The 22,918-nt window shown below is 40.6% G+C and overlaps 1 protein-coding gene across 4 annotated transcripts in view; it reads left to right on the top strand.

Annotated features, from left to right (window-relative positions):
- The first annotated feature begins 1,163 nt into the window (after positions 1–1,163).
- Positions 1,164–22,918, top strand: part of atp8a1 (ATPase phospholipid transporting 8A1) — a 97,263-nt gene continuing 75,508 nt past the window's right edge. For 2 of the 4 annotated variants that reach the window (XM_088385634.1, XM_088385619.1), the window contains exons 1-4: positions 1,164–1,525; positions 11,632–11,746; positions 18,536–18,635; positions 19,597–19,695. In XM_088385634.1, the coding sequence (XP_088241760.1) occupies positions 1,477–1,525; positions 11,632–11,746; positions 18,536–18,635; positions 19,597–19,695 (363 nt within the window). In that variant the 5' untranslated portion in view covers positions 1,164–1,476. The remainder of the gene's footprint in view (positions 1,526–11,631; positions 11,747–18,535; positions 18,636–19,596; positions 19,696–22,918) is intronic. The other 2 variants (XM_088385629.1, XM_088385610.1) reach the window with 1 other exon arrangement.

Here is a 22,918-nt window from a genome sequence, read left to right as displayed (position 1 = left end):
CGTCGTGTTGTTGTTGTTTTTTACCCCCAACCTTTACCAGTTCATTTTAACCTGTGCACAAAAGAAACCACCGGAGGGGGTCGCTCCAGACCAACCACCAGTTTAAACATACCAATCCTTGGTATTTGCGACTAATAATCTGGATTAAATTGATTCAATTTTGTTGCCGACTGAAAAAGCAACCTTTTCATAGTCTTTGCAGCCTGTTATCACATTTCACCCCCATTGCGGCTGAGAGTGGTAGTGCCCGACGAGCGAGACGCCGCCGCCTCCCTCCGCCTCACTAGTGATGTGCATTCCAGTTCTTTTAAGTGAACTGAACCTTTAGAATCGGTTCACTCAAAAGATTCGTTCAAATGAATCGTACAACGAATTGTAACACACACACACACTGATCCGTTTTTTTTTTGGTTGTAATTTCATTAAAACACACAACTAAGCAATACAACAGACAAAAAAACAATCAAGTAAACAGGGTGATGTCGACAACGGCAATGCTCACATACAACTCAAACAATACAACTACCCCCCCCCAAAACTATTATATATATATAATAACAATAATTGGCAATTTAGACGTCTATAAAATAATCTAAAATAACCTAATATAGACGTCAATAAAATAACCTAATTCAGACGTCTATTTTAGGTCTATATATAGACGTAATTTAGACGTCTATGAAATAACCTAAAATAACCTAATATAGACGTCTATAAATAACCCAATTTAGACGTCTATTTTAGGTCTATATATAGCTAGACGTAATTTAGACGTCTATGAAATAACCTAACATAACCTAATATAGACGTCTATAAATAACCCAATTTAGACGTCTATTTCAGGTCTATATATAGATAGACGTAATTTAGACGTCTATAAAATAACCTAAAATAACCTAATATAGACGTCTATAAAATAACCTAATTTAGACGTCTATTTTAGGTCTATATATATAGACGTAATTTAGACGTCTGTAAAAGTACATCTCAAACCAGCAATCTAATGTGAAACTGCAGTCAAGGTGGCACCAGCTTCAATGGGCATTGGTTGAAGTTATAGGAACTGGAAAAATAACGAATCACTTTAGGAAGTGATTCGTTCACTCTCCTTCACTGAAAAGATTCGTTTATTTGCAAGAATCGTTCACTCACGAGCCAACACTACGCCTCACGCCCGCCTCACTTAACGGCAGAGTCAGGCACACTCGGGTTGTACCGGGGCGGTTTGTTGAGGTCCGGCCGGGCGTAGTGACTACCGGGATGCCGCGGGGAACCACGAACACAGGAAAAGCAGGCTCCCGATCTCCACGCCCACGCTAGCAACCACGGCGCTGCGTGGGAGGGGATTTGAGGCCGTACTTTATCCCCTTTTCTTTTAAAAACTATACTGACGTTCTTGGAGAAGCTGCCAGTGGCGGCCCGACTGTGCAGCGGCGCCCGCTTGACAGGTGCCGTCGGTCGGCTCTGCGTGAGGAGATGCCGCCCGTCCAGAGAACCATGTCGGATCTTCGAACACGGGCGGACGGTATGTAGAATTCATTGCAATACAACTGACCAGTGTCTTTTGATAAATCAACACTGGTCAATTGCAAGTCCGCATTTTTTGTAGTTGTTTCCTGGTGAGGGCAAAAGTAATGACAAGAGAAGAGAATAATATTTTCTCACAAGAAAAGCCGCCTTTACATGTCGCGTTAAAAACTGGATTTCCGTCTATTGTCAGGCTTTTCCATTGCATTTACTGCACGAATATGCACAGTAGAGTATGAGGCACCGTCAGGGACATCATTTAGAATTTCCTTGCACATAAAAACAACTGGAAATGCTCTCTCACACAAGCATTTTTCCTCTACTCACACACAACATGCTGTCAAACACTTTCACACACTACTGAAATGTTATTGGACGTTACCGATTCTCAAACACACTACTGAAACACTTGACTCATTATTTAAATGCTGTAAGATGACTGAAACGCTCTCAAACATGACTGAAATTTTGAAGAAACTCATGGTCCTGACTGCCCCCCCCCCCCGCAAATGTGTCTCCGTGTGTGTGTGTGTGTGTGTGTGTGTGTGTGCGCGCGCGTGTGTGGCGATGCCTCTTGAAGTGAAACAAATGTAGCATCAAGCTGACCTGGTTCTTGCCCATTCAGACGGGGGATGCCCAGCACTGACTCTCCTGCCTACACAGCCCGAGCATGATCACTACACCAAGCCTGACAGCACACTAACAAGTGTCTGCTCACACACACCAACACGCATACATACTAAACACACACTACACACAGACATATACAACACAGCCATTGCTTCTCCCCGGGACCCTTCACTGCACCAGTAACTTTCCACTGCAGGCTGAAAATAATGCAGATGCTCAAAAAGAGGATCCATGAAATAGTTGTAAACGTGTGTGACCAAGATGGTTGCCGTCGTTTGTGCACATATTTAACCCCCATGCATATATGTGAATGTTTTATAAAATGTTTTATATTTGTTCTGTGGCTTACCTTGATCTCTGACCTCACTGGACGAGGGCAATAACTTACACCATCTCCGGGGATCAATAATACCATGTCATGTGGTCTATACTAATTATAGTGTGGATGTTTCTCTCTGTTTGTGATACGGGATTTACGGTAACAGCAGTCTCAGGCAAGTATTGAAACATGTAGTCAGTTTTTGTCATATAGAATAGAATAGAATAGAATAGAATAGAATAGAATAGAATAGAATGCCTTTATTGTCATTCTACAACAGGTAAACAACAAAATTGGGAAATTTTACATGCATTGTTTTGAGTAGGGGTGGGGGGGCGGTGTCCTCATCTATTTTATACGTCTATTCCATTACTCTGGGGACCACTCTTAATTTGTTTCGTGTTAGAAGTGCAAAGCCAGCAGAATCAAATTCCCAATACTGTCCACTGGCCATAGTTTTGCGCGAGTGACAGATTTGTACAGTGGGATACCCCTGATGTTTTTACTTAGAATTTTACTATGCTTTACTTAAAGAGACTACAACCTCACATCCAAATTTTGTTTAATAATGCAAAATATATTTTCTTCCCATTATTCAGTTAATTATGTGATAATCTATAAAATAACATATTGTAAAATATTCCATAGTTGTAGCCCGACATATTAGTGAAGTTAAGGTAGATGTATTTATTTTAATTTTAAAAGTGGTCAAATTCTTCTTACGTTTACAATACAACTTTATTGATATAGCGTGTTTCACAACAGCTTCAGGTGCAACAAATCGCTTTATATACAACAAATCATTCAACTACAAAGACAGTGAAAACTGTAAACATCCATCCATCCATTTTCCGAACTGCTCAGTCCCCACGGGGGTCGCGGGTGTGCTGGAGCCTATCCCAGCCGTCATCGGGCAGTAGGCGGGGGACACCCTGAACCGGTTGCCAGCCAATCGCAGGGCACACAGAGACAAACAGCCATGTTATTTCTAAATAAATAATAACTTTATGATAATTTCCTATGGCACATTAATGGCCCGCAGCGCACTGGTTGGAAATCAATGCTTTATAGCTTCATCTGTAATGTATTTTTTCTGTATTGTTGTCATCGTTAACTGTGGTCTAGAAGTGCACAGCATTGTTCGGAGAGCCTAACTGTAAGAGTTCCACTCTTGTGTAGCTTAATAAGATGACTAAATATTCTAACAGCTTCTAGTTGGATTGTATTGTAGCAATAGATTTGTTCCAAATGTTGTGGTTGTGTGGTGCTTGTAAGTATTTGCATCTCTCTTCTGAAACGCACTAACCCTCACACACGCCCGACAGCTAATTTGTACACCACTTTTGAGCTGATAATTACAAGGCAATTTGTCATCCTTCTCAGCAGCACAACTGAGATGTTTGTGTTATTGTTACCGGAGACCTGTGCATTCTACTGGAACAAAGCTAAATAATTCAACACTAATATGGAGTCCATAGAAAATTGATGCTGCGACCGCAGCCGCATGAGTGAAAAGCCTCGAATAAACCAGCAATGAGACACCGATTGAAAAACGTGTCCTTTTGGGGTGTTTTTTTTTCATTTTCAGCACACTCGCCATTCTACTGTTTTATTTTTAATCAAACAGCACATGAGGCGGGCCTCCATCGAGCGAGAGGGCAGTCCTCTCTGCCAAGCTTACTGCCTAATCCGCCAGCCGCCTGTACATCATTGCACACATCCGAGCCTTGCCCACCACGTGCCGCCTCACCCCTCACTGCCCCCTGTCTGTCTGCATCCTCAGCTGTTGCCAAAACAAATATACCTAGGTGACATTCACAAAATGTACACATTATAGTGTAGGACTTTGGTGAGAGGTTCCTAAATTAGCCACAAGCTTCTAAATAATACATTGCACATTGGAAGCCATCTTTAAAGCAAAACGTGTAAAGTATGTGACGAGTGGAAAAAATAAATATAAAGCTTACAGCGATGACTAGGGAAAGTTGTATTTTCTTATTGCTGTAAAAGTTTGTTCATCCTTACATCTGCTTTCTGAACTGACTATCCGAGACCATGCGTGTTAAAGCAAGACAGATGGCGACGAACGTCCGTTTTGCGGCCTTAGCTCGCACGCTTATCTGCCAAATCCTCTCTCACGATTGACAGGTAATCTGTGGGGATGAAGCCATGCATTGATCAAATGATTGTCGTGTTTTTCTAGTTAATGACTACTTTTCAGCATCCACTTAGCCCCGCTGCAGTTCTTGAAGGTGGCAAAGTTGACTTCTTGAAGCTATCTCTAATATTCAGTCATTGAATTAACCCCCTTTAAGCCAAGTCTGCCTCAATAGTTATCTTGGAAAGTAAACTAGGGATAGACTGTTTATTTCTGTCTGACGGGATTATGAAGTGGTGGATCACTGGCTGAAGAGAATGTGACACCAATGGATGGATGGATGGATAATGAACATCTTTTTTTTCTACAACCAGTGCGTCCGCATTTTAGTTTGCTTGTTGGTAAGTCAGTAACACTTGAAGCAGTTCAGTAACTCGGTGACGGCGATGAAATAAAAAACCTTCACATTTCCTCACTCACAACAATAGATACTAATTGATTTAAGTGTTGTTACTGATATGTCACACAGATGCATGTACAGCAGAAAAAGCCGCTCGAGCCTGCATGTGCCATATACTAGGAGAGAGGTTAGGTCTTTGACATCAAGTCGTGGTATGGGAGTACCATATGAACGTACAAATAATTGTATCCAATGACCAAATGATTCCCGAGCGCGGCACCGCTGCTGCTCACTGCTCCCCTCTCCCCCAGGGGATGGATCAAAATCACATGGGGATGGGTTAAATGCAGAGGACAAATTTCACCACACCCAGATGTGTGTGTGACGATGATCATTGGGACTTTAACTTTAACTTTAACAAGCAAGATCACACTTATCAGATTTTTTTTTTCCCCAAAATGGTTGTCTATTCACCAAAAATATTCTACAACCCATGTCTTTCTTTCTTTTATTGCTATAATGACAAATTTGGTGTCAACATAACACAATTTGGGGGTCAAGGATTCGAGCAAAAAGGCTTTCTTCCCCATATCATGAGCATCGAGGCATAACTAGTATGTACATAAAGAATTGTGTCGTTAGTGTCATTGAGTAATCGATGGAATAATTCACAGTATTCTTTAAGGATTTCAAAGACACGAGTTTGTGACAACCCTACTTGTTTCCTTCAAGCAGTCCTTTCCAGTTCAGCAGTACTGATAGGAATCTTAAATCCTGGTCTAAACTGTATAGGCAAGATGGCGATTTCTGCATCACCTATGGAAAGAGTGTGACATAATAGCAGTAGCATATTGCATAATTTGTCCACAGGTTTAACCTCCAGTTATGCACTTATCAAATCATCAACCGCTTCTATTGTTTCTAGAACAAATGCCAGACTCCTTTACATTCAGGTTATAGCCAGCCGAGAGCATCAATAACCATCCACTCTGTGTGTTTCTGCCTCAGTGGACTGCACATCACATGGCCCTCCCTCACTTTGACCATTCATAAAGTGGGGTAAAGCTTCCCGTCCATGCAGATCTCTTGCAAATCCTAGCCAGGCCAGCCCCGTGATGTCACAGATAGCCCCAGCTGCCCGTGTCATCTCGTGTCCCTGGGCCGTTCCACTGTAGTCTATCGAGCCTATAGAGAGGGGGAGATTAATCCGGCAGCTGCCCTGTTGCCGCTGCAAGGGCCGGTTACAGCATTGTGATCTGATAAGCGACTTATCGATGTTGCTGTAGCTTAAATTGAGGCGGTATTTATAGCCCCCCTGCAGCTTTGTCCCTCATTCACAAATGGTGAAGATGACAGTGCGGGTGGTGACGGTGTCGGGACCGAGTTTCCTATGAATAGACTGTGGCTGCTCTTTCTACTGAAATATTTATCTGCGGTGAATGAATAATAGATCTTTCTTCAAATGATATTTGAGGCTTGTTGAATTTGGAGAAACAAAACCTGCCAATTGTTTGTGCCTTCAAATGATTTTCTTGCTCATGCAACACACCAATGGGCCTTAGTCTCCAACTCTTAGAAAGTAGATCTTAGTGTACATCGTAATAAAAACCATATACTTCCAATTAGATCACTATATCACAATATTCTCAGCATATTTTGTGGATGTTGTACTTAGTACTACATAAGCACTGACTAGTAATTGTTGACTATAAGACTATCATTGTCCCTGTCATGGATGCCATTGGGTACATTTCATCTTGCCCGTGTTGATGGCCATGACTGCAATAATTTTCCACCCCCATCATTTCGACTTGACCTGAGCTAAAGCATTGCCACCTCCGATGTCATAAATTTCATTGGGGCTGCTTTACTCTTTAACCTGTTTGAGCTTCCCTTGCGGTGTCACAAAATCGCGAACAGCTAAAGCAGTGGTTCTTAACCTTTTTGGAGGTACCGAACCCCATCAGGTTCATATGTGCATTCACCGAACCCCTCGGGGGGGGGGGGGGGGGGGGGGGGGGGGGGGGGGGGGTTTGTTACCGATGTGTAGGCCTACTGGTGTGTTCGGCCATCCGCGGCCATCCGCGGGCGGGGTGGGGGGGACCAGCTCTGCCGAACCCCTGAAGCCGACTCACCGAACCCCTGGGGTTCGATCGAACCCAGGTTAAGAACCACTGAGCTAAAGGTTTGTCTCTGAAATAATTTTGTAATACAAATCCAACGTCGTGCGATGTATGTTACCATTTCATACACAGTTCAGATGTTTGAGAGTGTTTAGATCCTCTGGATATTCCACAAAACCGACAAGTGAGAAGTCTAGCATATGTTCTTTGGTAGACCCACGGGGCACCATCTCTGAAATATGCGACCCCTTGAGACTCTAGTTCCTCCCTGTTGTCTGTTGGCTGACACAAGCAATACTCCTCACATATAGCCTGCCTGCAAATCTATTATGGCAATGGCTGGCATTGACCCTTCCTCCAACGGCTTCCCCTTCAGAGCTGTTTCCTCTTGCTTTCTAAGTAACACCAAGACTTGTTGGGGTTCTTCTCACTTCTTTTGTCTAAATAGCCATCGAGCTCGCGTGGTTTTCGTTATCTGGCTAGGCCTGTGTCCTTATTGATGAGATGTCGCAGAACCTCAGCTAATTTAATTAGTGTAAAAAAAAGGTACACCTTGCTCTTAGGTGACATTAGAGGTAGCTCGCACTCCGACCTCTGTGGCTTGGAACATTATCCTCACTGATTGGGATCCAAGGAAACACCGTGGTTATTTACAGACGGAGATTCTTTGCCTGCATAAATCCCTTCTCATGCTGGACACTGGTAAGGGGCTATTTTAAGCAGGGGCCTAAATTCAGCTATAGCTTTTAAGTGTTGTGTTAAGATGAGATGGAGAAGAACAAGAGATCTTAAGACACAGCTCTGAACTAGTCTTGCGGTATATATATATATATATATATATATATATATATACGGTATATATATATATATATACCGTAATTGCCGGACTATAAATCGCTCCGGATTATAAACCGCACCAGCTAAAATTCAGGGAGATTTCAGTTTCTTTCTTACATAAACCGCACCGGACTATAAGCCGCACGTGCACACGAGTTTTTTACAAAGAAAGACAGTACATAGAAAGCCTTTTTAACGTTTTAATAACATACTTGAACATGTCTTTCTAAACATTGCCTGTGACGCAGCAGTAGTACCGCAGCAACGCAGAAGTGTGCATGCGCTAAATTACATTAAACTAGCGAGCGACACGTATAGCTTAAAAGCGGCATCTTATGCATTTCTTTTGTCCCCCATAATGACGGTTTGTGTATAAAAGCTTCCTGTCTTTGTGTGAGTGCGGATGTGTGCGTGATGCGCGAGACGATCAAAACACAAACTAGCACGTCTTCTTCGTCTGTCTCGCTCTTGCTTCCTGCTAGAGCGCCCCCTGGAGACCGGAGGCCGTAAAAATCAATTAGTACGCTCTAGAGTAGACACAAGATAATGTCATCAACATTGACTGCCTTTGGCTTAAAAGCACCATCATATGCATTTCTTTTGTCCCCCATGATGACGGTTTGTGTATGAAGGCTTCCTTTCAGTAATGTCCGTATTGATCGCGTTCTGCGTGATGCGCGAAACGTAAACACAAACTAGCACGTCTTCTTCGGCACATTATCTCTTCTTCGCCTGTCTCGCTCTTGCTTCCTGCTAGAGCGCCCCCTGGAGGCCGGAGGCCGTAAAAATCCATAAGTACGCCGCGCCGCCGTTTAAGGTTCAAAGTAACCTTCTGAATAAGATGCATTAAAAGTTCACATTCATTACAACTTGTTTTTGGTGAGCAAAATGTCAGAAGAATTGAATTTAAATGCTGATTGATTGGGTTTTAATACAATGCTGATGGTCCAAACAGCGTCACTGCTTTGTGTAATCTCTGAGTGACATGGCAGAGTAAGAGAAAGGGTTTAGAGCACAGGTCTCAAACTCAAGGCCCGGGGGCCAGATACGGCCCGCCACATCATTCTATGTGGCCCGCGAAGACAAATTGTGCATCAAATTCGTGTCATTACTAGAATTGCAAATTGTCTTCACTTTTAATAATATCTTTTTTTTTTAATATTTGACCAGTTTTTACTCGTCTGATTTGAAAACGAGTTATTTGTCAGTTTGTTTTGTAGCTTTTACTGTATATAATAGTGTTAAGAGTAAAAGTGATCAAGTCATCGTAAAAATCACGAAAAAAATCTTATATAAGCCGCACCTGACTATAAGCCGCAGGGTCCAAAATTTTGGAAAAAAGTTGCGGCTTATAGTCCGGAAATTACGGTATATCTATATATCTATATCTATCTATATCTATATCTATATCTCTATATATATATATGTATTATATGTGTGTGTGTGTGTGTGTGTGTGTGTGTGTGTGTGTGTGTGTGTGTGTGTGTGCGTGTGTGTGTGTGTGTGTGTGTGTGTGTGTGTGTAATATGTCAGGCCGGGTGTAGAAGGAGTTAAGCAGCAGCAATGGCAACCCCAACTGGTGCAATGCAGTACCTGGCAGGGGAAGACGCTCTGGAGCATCCAGGGCTCATTCACAACACACAGACACAACATCAATCACAGCCTTGGCGAGCTTTCCCGTTAAAGCCTCTCGCTGCTCTCAGACGCCATGCCAGCTTGCTCATTTCATATGTCTGCGTGGACACTAATACCTTGATCACCCAAACTTCACTCCAGCCTCTTTGACCTGAAATCTGTCAATATTGACTTTGTGTGAGTAGCACTCGGGAACTCGCTGTCGATCAGAAATTCTCTCATCGGTGCTCTGCTCTGACATTACTGACAAGAAGATATCCTGATTGAAATCGTATTTTAGAGATTACTTTTGGAATTCTTTGGAGTTTTTTTTTAAAGTCTTTGTATGTCCAGAATTTCTCATCACCTTTGTGTGATCTGAGCCCCCAAAAAACCTACACTTCCATCTAGGAGTGTGCACAGCATTGATTAGAGAATAGATTCTCAACTGATGCTTCTCGCCCAAGAGCTGGTTGTGCCATGGTTGAATGAATCGGTGTGCTGGCAGCGCCATTATCTCACTGCTCCAATTACTGGTGGATTATAGCAGAGTGCTGTGCATGGATTTCCTCTGTGGCACCAAATTTAATTGAAAACCAGTTTCAGATTTTAAAGCCAGACTAGGGCTGGGCATACTCGATAAATTTTTATTAATAACGCCCTACCCTGGTAGATTAACAATGGATGACATTTAGCAACAAGTGATGCGTCTCACGTGAGGATTTGACCATAGCACTTTTCTTTTTTCCTAAAGTATTAAATGACACTCTTCATGCTCGCTGTATTACCGTCTGAATCCTCACCCGGTCTTTCGTCACCACCGCGCTAATCCAATAAATCACCTGCACCAATCTGACGTCTGGGCGGGCTGTTGCGTAATGGCGCTGGATAACCGACCCGTGTTTCCCCTGGTGACCGAAATGGCTACAAGGGTGCGAGTTATATTTAGCCCTGAAGCGCATTGTGAAGCGAGCGGGGAGGGTGGTGGGAAGGAGCGCCTTCTCGTCACTCCTCGGTAATTCTCTCAGTGTAGCCAAGAGGATCATTAAAATAACAAGAGGTGTAAAGTAAGATTCCGGGCTTGTGTGACACCAGGGAGAAAGTGCAATTGGTAAGGTGATAGTTAGTTGGGAGCAGAGCAGGGAGAGTGACAACTGTCGGAAGGTTCTCGTTTTCCATTTCAAACTTGGGGGCACCTGTCTTTGAGTACTACCGTCTGTCTGTCCTTGTGCTTACGACACCGACCGCCACCAGCCAGCATTTACAGTACATGAGGGAGGGAGACAACTAAAATTTACGACAAAACTTGCGTATAAAATAATCCATTCTATGGTGACTTTCCTTAGATTCAGAAATACAGATGTCCAAAATTCTCAAACCAAAAAGGCATAGTATTTCATACATTTTTTTTTCTAGCTCTTTCCGGTGAAACATTTTTGAAACTGCTATTTTTGGATAAAGGGTTACACCGATTTGTTTATTTTATTTATTATTTTAGGGTTAATTTGCGACCCAGCAGATTATTTATTCTGTTATAACTGCATTTCAGTTGGCTGTTAGTTGGCCTGTACAACTATTCAGCCAACAGTCAAAATTTTACCAATCACCGTTTTCTGAAATCTCACAGACCAAAATGATAATATTCTACCAATTTACAGTGAAAGTGCAAATTGCATTGTGACTCATTGTAGATTTGATTATTCCCTAAAGTTATAAACTAGGATCAGGTGTCCCTATTTGGGCTTTATCCACCTTAAATAAGAGCAAATGAAATGAACGTGTTCGCTCATAGATCTCTACCAAGCTCACATAGACATCGTCTCCTTTGTTGGTTTTTGCCAATGAAGCTGCATCCCGCTCTATTAAACCTGTTGGGAGTTTGTCGTTATAATGCATGGGGCACATAATGTGTGCAACACCAACATCATGAACAGTGTTAACATCTTGCTTTTTTATTTTATTTTTTTTACCTGCAGGATTATTTTTTTGACTGTATTTTCCTTGTCAAACTCCTTTCAATATTTGTTTTCCTGTTTTTTGAGCACATTCCTTATAGAGGTCATTTTGGTTTTTCATCTTTCAGGATATGAGAAGACAGAGGATGCTTCCGAAAAGACATCCTTAGCGGACCAAGAAGATGCCCGACTGATTTATCTTAACCAGCCACAGTTCACAAAGTTTTGCAGCAACCGAGTCAGGTGAGAATTATTTTGTGTGAAACAGTATCTGTATACTACTTACTGCATATACTGTAGTTTTTAGCTGACATAGTATTATAAGGTCATGTCTTGGATGCATAGCTCAGCTTCCCTTTTTTTGCCTTTGTCTGATGATACAGTAGGCTCATTAGTATCTGTGATTTGCAATTGATTTCCAGTCAGCGCAATACAGTTGCTATCCATGCTATCAACTGTAATACCACCCATTATTGCTTTTAACCCTCAACATGGGCCTATTGGGCTTCTTCAACGGCTTCTTTGGAAAATGTACAGGATACTTAACAATGACTGGTGAGCTGAAATTTGCCGTTGACGTGTTTTCCACGGTTAAGAAATCAAGATAATACTCCATACATAAAGTCAGCACTTTTCCCCGTGTGACTGTCTCTTCCTCTCCTAGGATCGCGCTGCTTTTAGCATTAAAGGTCAATGTGTCAGGTCAGGCCATCCTCTGTCAAGGAATATTACTGTTGGCATTCTGGCTGCACGAGTCATGCGTGTATGCACGTACGCGATCATACACAAAGATTTGAACCCAACAACAACCGTGAATGGAACAATTAGAAGGGTACGATGACCATTGTATTAACTTACTTGAGTGGTTGTGTGCTCTTTTGTAGTTTTGTTGATGTTGTCATGGATCCATGAAATGCAACGTGCAAAAAGGAGTTTGAAGAGCAAAACATGGACATTAACACATGACCCAAATTATCTGCAGTATATTATATACGCATAGTATCCCATGTCACGGGTTAAGACCAATGACCTTTTGTCATCATACTTTAAATTCAATGTAACCCTTGATTCTGCACGTATTAACTCATTTCCTCATGAGTCAATACATGCATATATACATATATTTTAAACTGATTGCGATTGGCCAAAAATAGACTGGTCTGACCACCTTGTCAGTGTCAGGAATCCTGTATGAGCAGCTGTGTTTACCTTGGATCAGGTGGACAATGATGCAGTCTCGTGGGAACAGAATTTTCACACCTAATAGCCGCTAAGAGACATCATGTGATAATGTGTTGTCCTCTTTTATGGTGCAGTATTCCAAATGCCTTTGTCTACATTAACAAAAGACAATACCCAAACCAAACAGCAAAGAGCTGCAATATAATGAACCGCTAATCAATCAACCTGTAATTAATTAGTATAAAGAAATATATATAATAAACATACAACCATATATATTATATATAGTATGTATTATAGTTTGAGACTGGCTCCAATTGACATAAAAATCATTGACATAAAAAATCTAGATATACTCCCCACGTGTGCATTTTTGTGTTAACTAAATATTGGTATGATACTTCAAACCACATTGAGCAGTCACGTTAAACACAATTGCTGGAGTAGGAAAGGTTGATTAGAGATTAAACACGAAACGGCTCAGGCTTTGGTTGTAATCCAAGCATATCAGACTAGGAAAGGAAGTGCCTTTCTCACATGGCCTCGGTCCTTTTGGACATTAGCAGGAAATAATGCTCCGCATTAGGCAATGTTCCAGCTTCTTTGTCAATGTCAAAGGAGGAAGTTCGCTGGACAGTAATGAGAGCTTCGACCGCAGTGCTGCCTCGTCAGATCAAACAAAGATTAGTGAAAAAGTAGTTACTGTACGCATGCTCTTTTAGGCAAGATGAGGCTTGTATTGCAAGATAAGATTGATAGAGCCGAGGCTTAAAGGCTAAAACTTCAATCAGATTTGCCACCCACCATTTCTACAGTATGCTAGCTCCAGGGAGGACAAGAACATTGGTTATGCATTAGCACTGGCAAGCTTACATGTCCTTTTTGAAGGGATTCATTCACTTAGTATCGCACAACATGGTGAAGCTAAGGGTCAGTTTCAGGTTTTCAACCAAAGCAGAATGAAGCACTTTAGGAAAAAATCTAGAAGCATATTTTCCCTAAATATTTTTCAGGCAAAAAATCTAGAAGCATATTTTCCCTAAATATTTTTGAAGTGTATAACCTCAGGGATCTTGTTTTTTTTTGTTTTTTTTGTTTTGTTTTGTTTTGTTTGTTATCAGTGCTGAAGATCACATTGACTTTAATCATTTATTGTATTTTATGTCTCTTGGGAACACTGTTACTCGCTAATTAAAAGAAACAGATCGATACATGTCTGTTGCAAACACTTGGCAGACCACTTAGCACTGCAAATAACGCACTACTAATGCTAAATTTTGAAAATAAAAAAATTGCAATTCATCTTGGATGAGCAAAAAATTAAGCTCTCATAAATAGAAGTCAAAGCAGAAGTGCTTGGAGGGTCGCTGCGAATTATTGATTGGTTGAGAGGACACCACGTACGTGAACACTCGTAGGATAAATAATGCATGCTCAAACGTTCTGTCATCTAATACCACTTCCTTATTTAGCTTGCTACTAAAATAGAATAAAAATGATTACAATACCTGATAAAGAAAGAATGTTGTCTACCATTTGAGTGGTATTCACGCAGTTTTTTTTTTTTTTTTTTACTCCTCTACACATATTGCAGTGTGGGAACATGCCCATGTCCCTTTGTACCAAGAAAAAACAGCAACAGTTCCCTTGGTGTAGTTTCTTACTTGATATATACGGAAAATTAGTCTATAATGTACCTTGAGGGACAGAAGTGGACTCTTACGAACCCTTTAGTTCTATTAGAGACGACAATCTTGGGGCCACCAATCAAATGTCCACTTAAAAACAATTAGACTTTGCTCAGTAAGACAAAGCTTGGTCACTGAACTTTACTTGAACCCTCCTTACTTTTGACAAGACTCTTCATCAGACTATTGTGTACTGCTAGAATTGGGTTGCGCTTCTGTTCGAGAAACACTTGGCTACTTCATTTTGTTGTCCTCTCACCCACTCTATCCATTGTTTTTAAGGATGCCCTACATATAAAGAATTGGGAAAAACACATACCATATTTTCCGGACTATAAGGTGCACCTAAAAACCTAAAATTTTCTCAAAAGCCGACAGTGCGCCTTATAGTCCGGTGCGCCTTATATATGGACCAAATTCCTAAATTTAAACTGGCCCGAAGCATTGTGTCATGAAATCAATCACAAGTGGCCCGCTGAAGACTATGAATCATGAATCAAAAAGACTACGGATCATTATTTTGTGATTATAATTTGTTGCGTCTGAAGTTTAAATAAAAAAGATGAAATGGAGAATGATTTGATTTGGTTTAAAAATCTGACATATAAAGAATTGGGAAAAACACATACCATATTTTCCGGACTATAAGGTGCACCTAAAAACCTAAAATTTTCTCAAAAGCCGACAGTGCGCCTTATAGTCCGGTGCGCCTTATATATGGACCAAATTCCTAAATTTAAACTGGCCCGAAGCATTGTGTCATGAAATCAATCACAAGTGGCCCGCTGAAGACTATGAATCATGAATCAAAAAGACTACGGATCATTATTTTGTGATTATAATTTGTTGCGTCTGAAGTTTAAATAAAAAAGATGAAATGGAGAATGATTTGATTTGGTTTAAAAATCTGACATGATGCATTAATGTGCGCCTTATAGTCCGGTGCGCCTTAGATATGGACAACATTTTAAAATGGGCCATTCATTGAAGGTGCGCCTTACAGTCCAGTGTGCCTTTTAGTCTGAAAAATACAGTACAAGAAATGTTGTATGATTCAAACAAACCACACACCGTATGTTCCCATCCTTGTCAAACAATAACAAGCTCCCATCTGTTGAGAGTCTCTCGTGTGAATGACATCCGGCGTACACCAAGCAAGGCAACAGAACATGATTGAGCGGCTGCGCAGTTTGTCGGGCTCTACAACTGTTTTTGTTGAGTGGCTGACCGTCGGCCATTAGTTTAGCTGACATTCAAAACGTGAATCGGAGCAGTAGAAGAGCTTTGCAATGTTGCAGCTGTCACAGCCAATCCAGAATGTTATGTCGTATCCCGAGTTTTCACAACCAGAATTTACATTTCCAGGTCATAATGGCAATCTTGTCAGCTGGCACTAAGCTGTCTTTTGTCAGTATAGTTAGTACATTTTACAATAATGTTGAACTATGTTTACATTTCATTTGTACCCATAGATGAAAAAGCAAACAATGGCGAGTCACTGCTGAGTCGACGAATGATGTGATCATTGCCAACAACTTCTGAAATATCCACACTCGCTCTCCTTTTACCGTATTTTTCGGACTAAAAGTCGCTCCGGAATATATGTCGCATTAGACATAAAATGCACAATAACGTGAAAAAAAACATATATAAGTCGCTCCGGAGTATAAGTCGCATTTTGGGGGAAATTTATTCGACAAAATCCAACACCAAGAACAGACATGAACGAGCAACAACAGGCTAAACGATAGGTATGCTAACGTGACACAAACACAAACGAAGAGCTGAGAACGGGCCTGACGTAACATTCAGAGTTAAACAAATAACTATTGCATAAATAACACGTTTATAAAACCATCTGTGTCACTCCAATTCATTAAATCCACTGATTGTCCTTTATGGAAACGATGCCGCGTATGCGCCGCGCCGTTGACGTCTAAATATTCTAAATATTCCACAGACCCATATAACGATAAAGTATACGTATATCAAATAACTATCATACAGTAATCCCTTGCTACATCGCGGTTCGTTTATCGTGGTTTCACTTTTTTTTAATTTTGAATTTTGAAAATTTGTGAAAAAATTCACATATAAGTCGCTCCTCAGTATAAGTCGCCCCCCCCACCCAAACTATGAAAAAAACGTGACTTATAGTCCGAAAAATGCGGTATACAGTTCCCACCCATTTTCAATCTTACCAGCGTCTTTTTCCCAAATTTACACTGAAAATGCAATAACTCAAAGGACACTAGGCAGAGTTGCGCCTCTAGACGAGGAAGAAGTTTTTACTGAAAGTGCCGAAAAGGCTTTTTTCATGAAGAACCAATCAGAGTAATTGATCCAAAACATTTATTGCCTCGGAGCTGATGAAAATGCATTTTATGAAGAGTCAGCCAGCGTGCGCTAAAATGAAATATGGGGATCTAAATAGCTGCTCGCGCCTCATTTAGTCAAAGAAATATATGTTTGTATTAGTTTTAGTTGCACTTTGCAATGAAAGTGTTTTTGGCTCAGAAAATAGTTTTATTTCTCAGAGTAATGTATTCATATCCTCCCACTTATGTCCATTATAGTAGACAAAACCCAACATAAACAATTAATGACTGTTGTTGCTATAGTGAAAGCTAAAAGGTTATAGACGCTGACACACCTTGAGTTGGCAAAATATATGGAATGGAGACAATCACTTTCATCATGATGCTTATCTTAGGACAGGGGTGTCCAAACTTTTTGCAAAGAGGGCCAGATTTGATAAAGTGAAGGGGCCCGGGGGCCAATAGTTTTTTCTAACATTTTTTGACTACAGAAATTTCATGCAAACACACACTCTTATCAAACAAATTTCATTGTCCCAATTGTCTTTATTTTTTAAATGACAAAATAACCAAATATAAGCCACTCAGGCAGATCTGAACAACTCTAAAAACACAAACTGTCTTGCATTCATATCTGAAGAGTCAGATAACATTGAACAAAATGTATGAAATACCTTAAATTTACAATAGTTTAAAATTATTTTTGCCTCATGAACATTTTAAACAGGAGTTACAAGTCATGCAAAGTTGTCTGTTATTATTAAAACTTAAAACAAGTGAATTTTGCTCTTGTCATTTACAATATTTTTCAGAAAGTAATCGTTTGTGTCTCGTCTACAGGTTCCTAACATCGACAGTATTAACATGGCCACTTCGTAATATTTAGTATTAAGTAATTTTTACTTTTGATCTACTTTTGACTCACAGCCCCACGTGATGAATCGCTGTTGTGATGCCAGTTCAGCTTGGAGCTGCTTCGCTTTATCAGCACGGTCACTCCCTGTTAGCTTGTCGTATGTATGTGTTAGCATGTTTAGTCTGATGGTGTCTCTTTAGATTGAAATCCTTAAACTAGGCAACCGTGTCTTTACAAATTAGACAAACACAATTGCCTTGATAGTCAGTGAAGAAGTAATGTACAACGGCCCCCAATGTCAACTTTCTTCGTTTTCTTTGCAGTCGCCATGGCAGGAATGAGCGGACATGGGTGCTGCTGCCACCTTTTTGTAATAGGAAGAATTACAGTTTCAAGTTTCATGTTTTTTTTGTATTCAGTTTGACAGTGCAGGCGGGCCATAAATAATACATTATAAGACCGAAGCTGCGGGCCGTATAAAATCTGACCGCGGGCCGGACTTTGGACATGCCTGGTTTAGGACATTTTTATATTTCATCTGAGTTAACATGATCTCATAAGAATTTATAAAGAGATTAGCACTGCAAAAAATATTGCGCATCAGAGAAGGTATTTAACCACAAAGGCAGTTGTTAGAATACAAAATATAATATATATAATATAAAACTGGTACCTGCTAGATAGAAATGGCAATAATGCTTTGATGCTTTACTGTTTGTGTAAATGGATTAAGTTTATTTATTTGTCATTGTCTTTGTTTTGGTGTTGCTTATTGAAAGTTGATGAGCTCAAGCTTTAGATATGCCAGCATTAGATCTGCAGCAAATGACTTCTGAGCTCAGCGATGAAATAACTAAAACCTGAGACTTGAGGTGCCACTGTATTTACTGGCTTGGGTGGAATATTTGTAAAATGTTATCGACAATAAAGCACTGGAAATTAACTTTGTAAATGACTGCTTAATATTTGATATTGTTTCTCCTTACAGTACGGCCAAATACAATTTCCTCACCTTCCTCCCGAGGTTCCTCTACTCACAGTTCAGGAGGGCGGCCAATGCTTTTTTTCTCTTCATTGCACTCTTACAGGTAACATTTCCAATCCACAGGAACACTGTGTTGCACTTGGTTATAATCTAAATATGCAAACTACAATTTTTGTAAAAAATCTTGCCGTTTCTCATCTTCAATTTGTTGCCATTAGTATGCAAGTGGAGGACTGTTTGTGTTGACCTGCATTTGCAAAGGTCCTGTCTATAAAAATACACCCGTAAAGAAGCACACGCACATTAACATTAGGCTGCCTTAGTTATGAATAATGCATGTAATACGATGTTCCGGTAAAAGGAAATTTGTTTTTTTTCTTCCAGGCTCAACATTATTTATTTATTTTTTATCAACATATTACATTGAAAATGCATTGGGCTGCAATGCCCTTCATCGTCTCAATTGGCTTTATTACAATACTATCTATTACAGTTGGGAAGGCGTTTGTTTTTCTTTGCTAGCCACACTGGTCAGTATTGATATTTTTCTCCAGCATCAATCATTGCAAAGAGATTCAAAGTAGTGCAAATCCCTGTCTCAGAGATAAAAGCAAGAGCGGAGTGGATTCTTCACCTTGATTCCCACAGACGACGTTTCCCGTTAAGAGCCTCCATTCCGTGACCTTGAAGTTGGTGCTTTGAAATGCAGCCGGTGCATCTTCATTAGCTGACCGCTTGATGGTGCAACCTTGAAACAAAAAACATCTCTGAGGAGATGATGCGTCATGTTCATAGCAGCAAGTCCATTTATCCTCGCATGGATGAGATTTGATTATTAAATGTGGGAACCCCTAAAATATCGTCATTATGTTTGGTTCTAAGCTGAGGATGTAGCCATGTTATACGCATACTATGTACAGATGTTACTACCCAGTCACTCTTTCTTCAACACAGTCATATAAGATTAAAAAAAAGATACAATTATTCTATTGCTGCCCCTCAGCCCAATGAGCACAATATGTGTTTATTTATTGTTTTTACTTATCTATCTATCCTCTTCCCAGCAAATCCCAGATGTTTCTCCGACCGGTCGCTGGACAACATTGGTGCCACTGCTTTTTATTCTGGTTGTGGCTGCTGTCAAGGAGGTCATTGAGGATCTGGTAAGAACGACTTCAAATGCTGTGTTTCCAGAATACTGTGTTCATCCTGTACTTTTTGACCTGAGACTTATCCTACTGGAAGCATTCATTGATGGCCACATGATCTCGAGAAGAAGCATGCAAATTTACATGGGCACATGTATACTGTGTACGTATGCAAGCCCCACTGATTACATTTAACAGCTCTGCCTGCCTGGGCACCCATATAATTAATTAACCACTATAGTGCATGCACCACGGCAGAGTAAAACAGTTTGGCCTTTAGCATCTATGAAATATTTCAGTTTAAAAAAAATGCATTGATTTATTGTACGCTAGATTACGGATGGGTATTTGACTACAGTTCCTTTATTCACTTTGGGGGAATGTCCTGACACCTTTAATTGGTTGGTCCGGCAAATGTCTAAATGTTCCCATGCTAGTGTAGACTAAGCAGAAAAATGACGTCAACAGGAGTTGCCATGGTGGAGACGTGTGGCGTGCGTCAATGTAGGGCATACATAGATGACGTGTATTCATTCCTCTTTAGACAACAAGCTTGTTGTTCTGGTTGGTTGCAACCAAGTAGCGCTCTCCATTTTGCCTCAAGACACGATTAATCACCAGTCATTCCACACCATCAACAGTATTCTTAATGCTGAATGAATGGGCTAATAAATTATTATTCCCAACCCAATTTACGGTAAAATGTTGCATTTTATTCACTTGATTTAGTTTTGGTAAAGAGAATTCAATGTGTCAGACTGTATTGCAATAGTCCTGCTGCGTAACCCTGTCTGCAGGTCCCAGCGGACAGCTACTCTATACTGTCCGATTCTATCTTGTGCTGAATGCACAAGCACTGCACTTTTTCCCTCGACCCTTCTCATGGTCTGTTCTCTAAGGAAAAAGCATGGCAATGGAGTGGTCTTGATTTCCGTCTTTGGAGATAAAGGTCACGCGCACTCACATCTCTTCCCTTGTATGTTCACCCCTCACAAGTTTGTTTACCTGATGGCGCTGCAACACTGAGCCACAACATTAACCTGTTCATTGCCTAGTGCAGGGGTGGGCAAACGTTTTGTCTGGCGGGCCGAATTTAGTTCTAAATTTTGATCAGGGGGCCGAACCAGGAGCAGATGGATGTAGTGTTTGTGTTAAGTAATAGAAATGACATGTAAAGGTCATTGCATAAAAGGTTTGTACTTTTAGTAGGTAGTAAAGCATGGATATTCCAAAAAAGCTTTTTGAAAACAAATGCATTTATTAACAGCATTAAAAAAATATTTCACCAAAAAACTACTATCAGTGATTCTCATTAAATACGACACTATTATGAATAATAGTTTCCATCACTTCAGCGCCTGCAGGTCAGATTTATGAAATATGTTTATGTAATGAGGCGAAATCACATCAAACGGCAAACATTCTGACCAAATACATCATCTTGAAGAATCAGTGAAAGAATACTTCTAAATAAAGTAATAAAGAAATCAATAGTATTGTTGGTCTCCCTTTTTTGCTAGTGCATCATGGTCTGGAGTAAAATTTGATGTGGTAATTCTTAGGATAGGTCCGTTAACCTAGAGCTCATATGGGCTTTGTTGACGTTCATGTGGCGGAACGTCTGCTCAAACACATAGGTCGAGTCAAATTGTCCTCTCTCTTTTTTTTTTTTAAACACTCGACATTCAGTGTCCACCTTACTTTTCCTCGGGCCACTCATTTTAGTGGAAGGATTCCAGGGGAAGGTTTGTGGGTGGCATTAACGTAAAACTGTATCTGAAAGCTCAGCGAGCGAATTACGAGAATGCTGACGTCACAGCCCACACTTGAAATTCGGCACTGATGGAAATAGAGCGCGGAGTGCGCCAGGTCCGTACTACTTAGTACGTACATGCACTTATGAGTGTGCACCGAGCTTTCTGACACGGCTTCCGGGAGCAAATGCGCGGGTGGGCGCTTCCCCATCTATTGGGGAAACATACTAATTGCAGGGAAAATGACCCAAAAAAAAGGTCAATAATACAATTTATTCAGGTTTGGCGGGCTGGATTAAACGGCCCCGTGGGCCGAATGTGGCCCGCGGGCCGTAGTTTGGCCATATCTGGCCTAGTGTAAGGTAACACTGACAAGAAGGCCCTCACCAATTAACTGGCTGGCCAATATTTATATTATTATTATTGTTTATAGTATTTCTATATATTTATATTTATTAGGCAATATTAAGACAAAGTACAGTCAAATGTTCTGGACGTAAAAGTAGAGACGTCCCGATCAGATCGTGTGGTTTTCAGGTGATAGGGATTAAGGCAAAATTATCATTTTTTTCTTAATTTTCTGAAATTTTATCGGTCTCATATAGGGATGTTGTATCCCACTTTTTTATTTTAGACTGATACTAGTTCAAGAATTCAATCCATTATTAGTTACCCATATTGAACTTATGTGCTGATACTACCAGTGTTTTTTCTACTACAGTTCTGCACTGAAGTCAATGGTTTCTGGAATAGGATGTTTAATCCAAGGATTTATCCCCTAAAATCAAAACTGCCAAAATATTAACAGTTACAACCGGGATGTTGTTTTAAATTATGATTGGGCATTCTTTCATGGGTGATCCCATAAATAATCCACCGATTTAGGACCAAAAAGTATTGTTTTAAAAATCTAAGAAATGTGGACAACCCAAATTATTTTGGAGAATTTTTTAATCCAAGAAGATTAGGTTCTGATTTACTGCATTGTTTTGCCTTAACTCTGGACACTGCAGCATTATATCACCGCAGTCTCCACTTTGCGGCAACGCTGTTATTTTTGCCTGCTTGTCTCATCTCGGATAGAATTAGTCTCCTCACCTTAGTCAACATCAACAACCGAATAAATGGAAATGCTGGTTCTTCTGCATTATCGTTCGCCTTGAATGCGGCGTGGTATTTGAGAGTGCTGACAAGTAACAAGGTAAGGGATATAAATGCAGCTCTGATCTGACATGTCTGGTGTGCGTCAAGAGCAGAAAGAAAAATGGTCGAATGAAATTTGCCGGCAGCTCTTGCACACGGGATGATGGATGAGCCTTCGCGTAGCACCCAAAACTTTTCCCGGTCTCTGTGCAGCTGGCGAAAGGTTGAAGCCGTTTGACACTGCCCGCCTTTTCATTACACACAAGACTGCGTTGCCGAGATGCCCAACGTGATTCGACCGGAGCCTTAAAAGCGAGTGCGCAGGAATGCACCAATTAGCT

This window comes from Syngnathus floridae, chromosome 1 (genome assembly GCF_059516105.1).
Source record: "Syngnathus floridae isolate MCC-2025c chromosome 1, RoL_Sflo_1.0, whole genome shotgun sequence".
Classification (NCBI taxonomy): domain Eukaryota; kingdom Metazoa; phylum Chordata; class Actinopteri; order Syngnathiformes; family Syngnathidae; genus Syngnathus; species Syngnathus floridae.
This window is presented reverse-complemented; position numbering and strand designations above follow the sequence as displayed.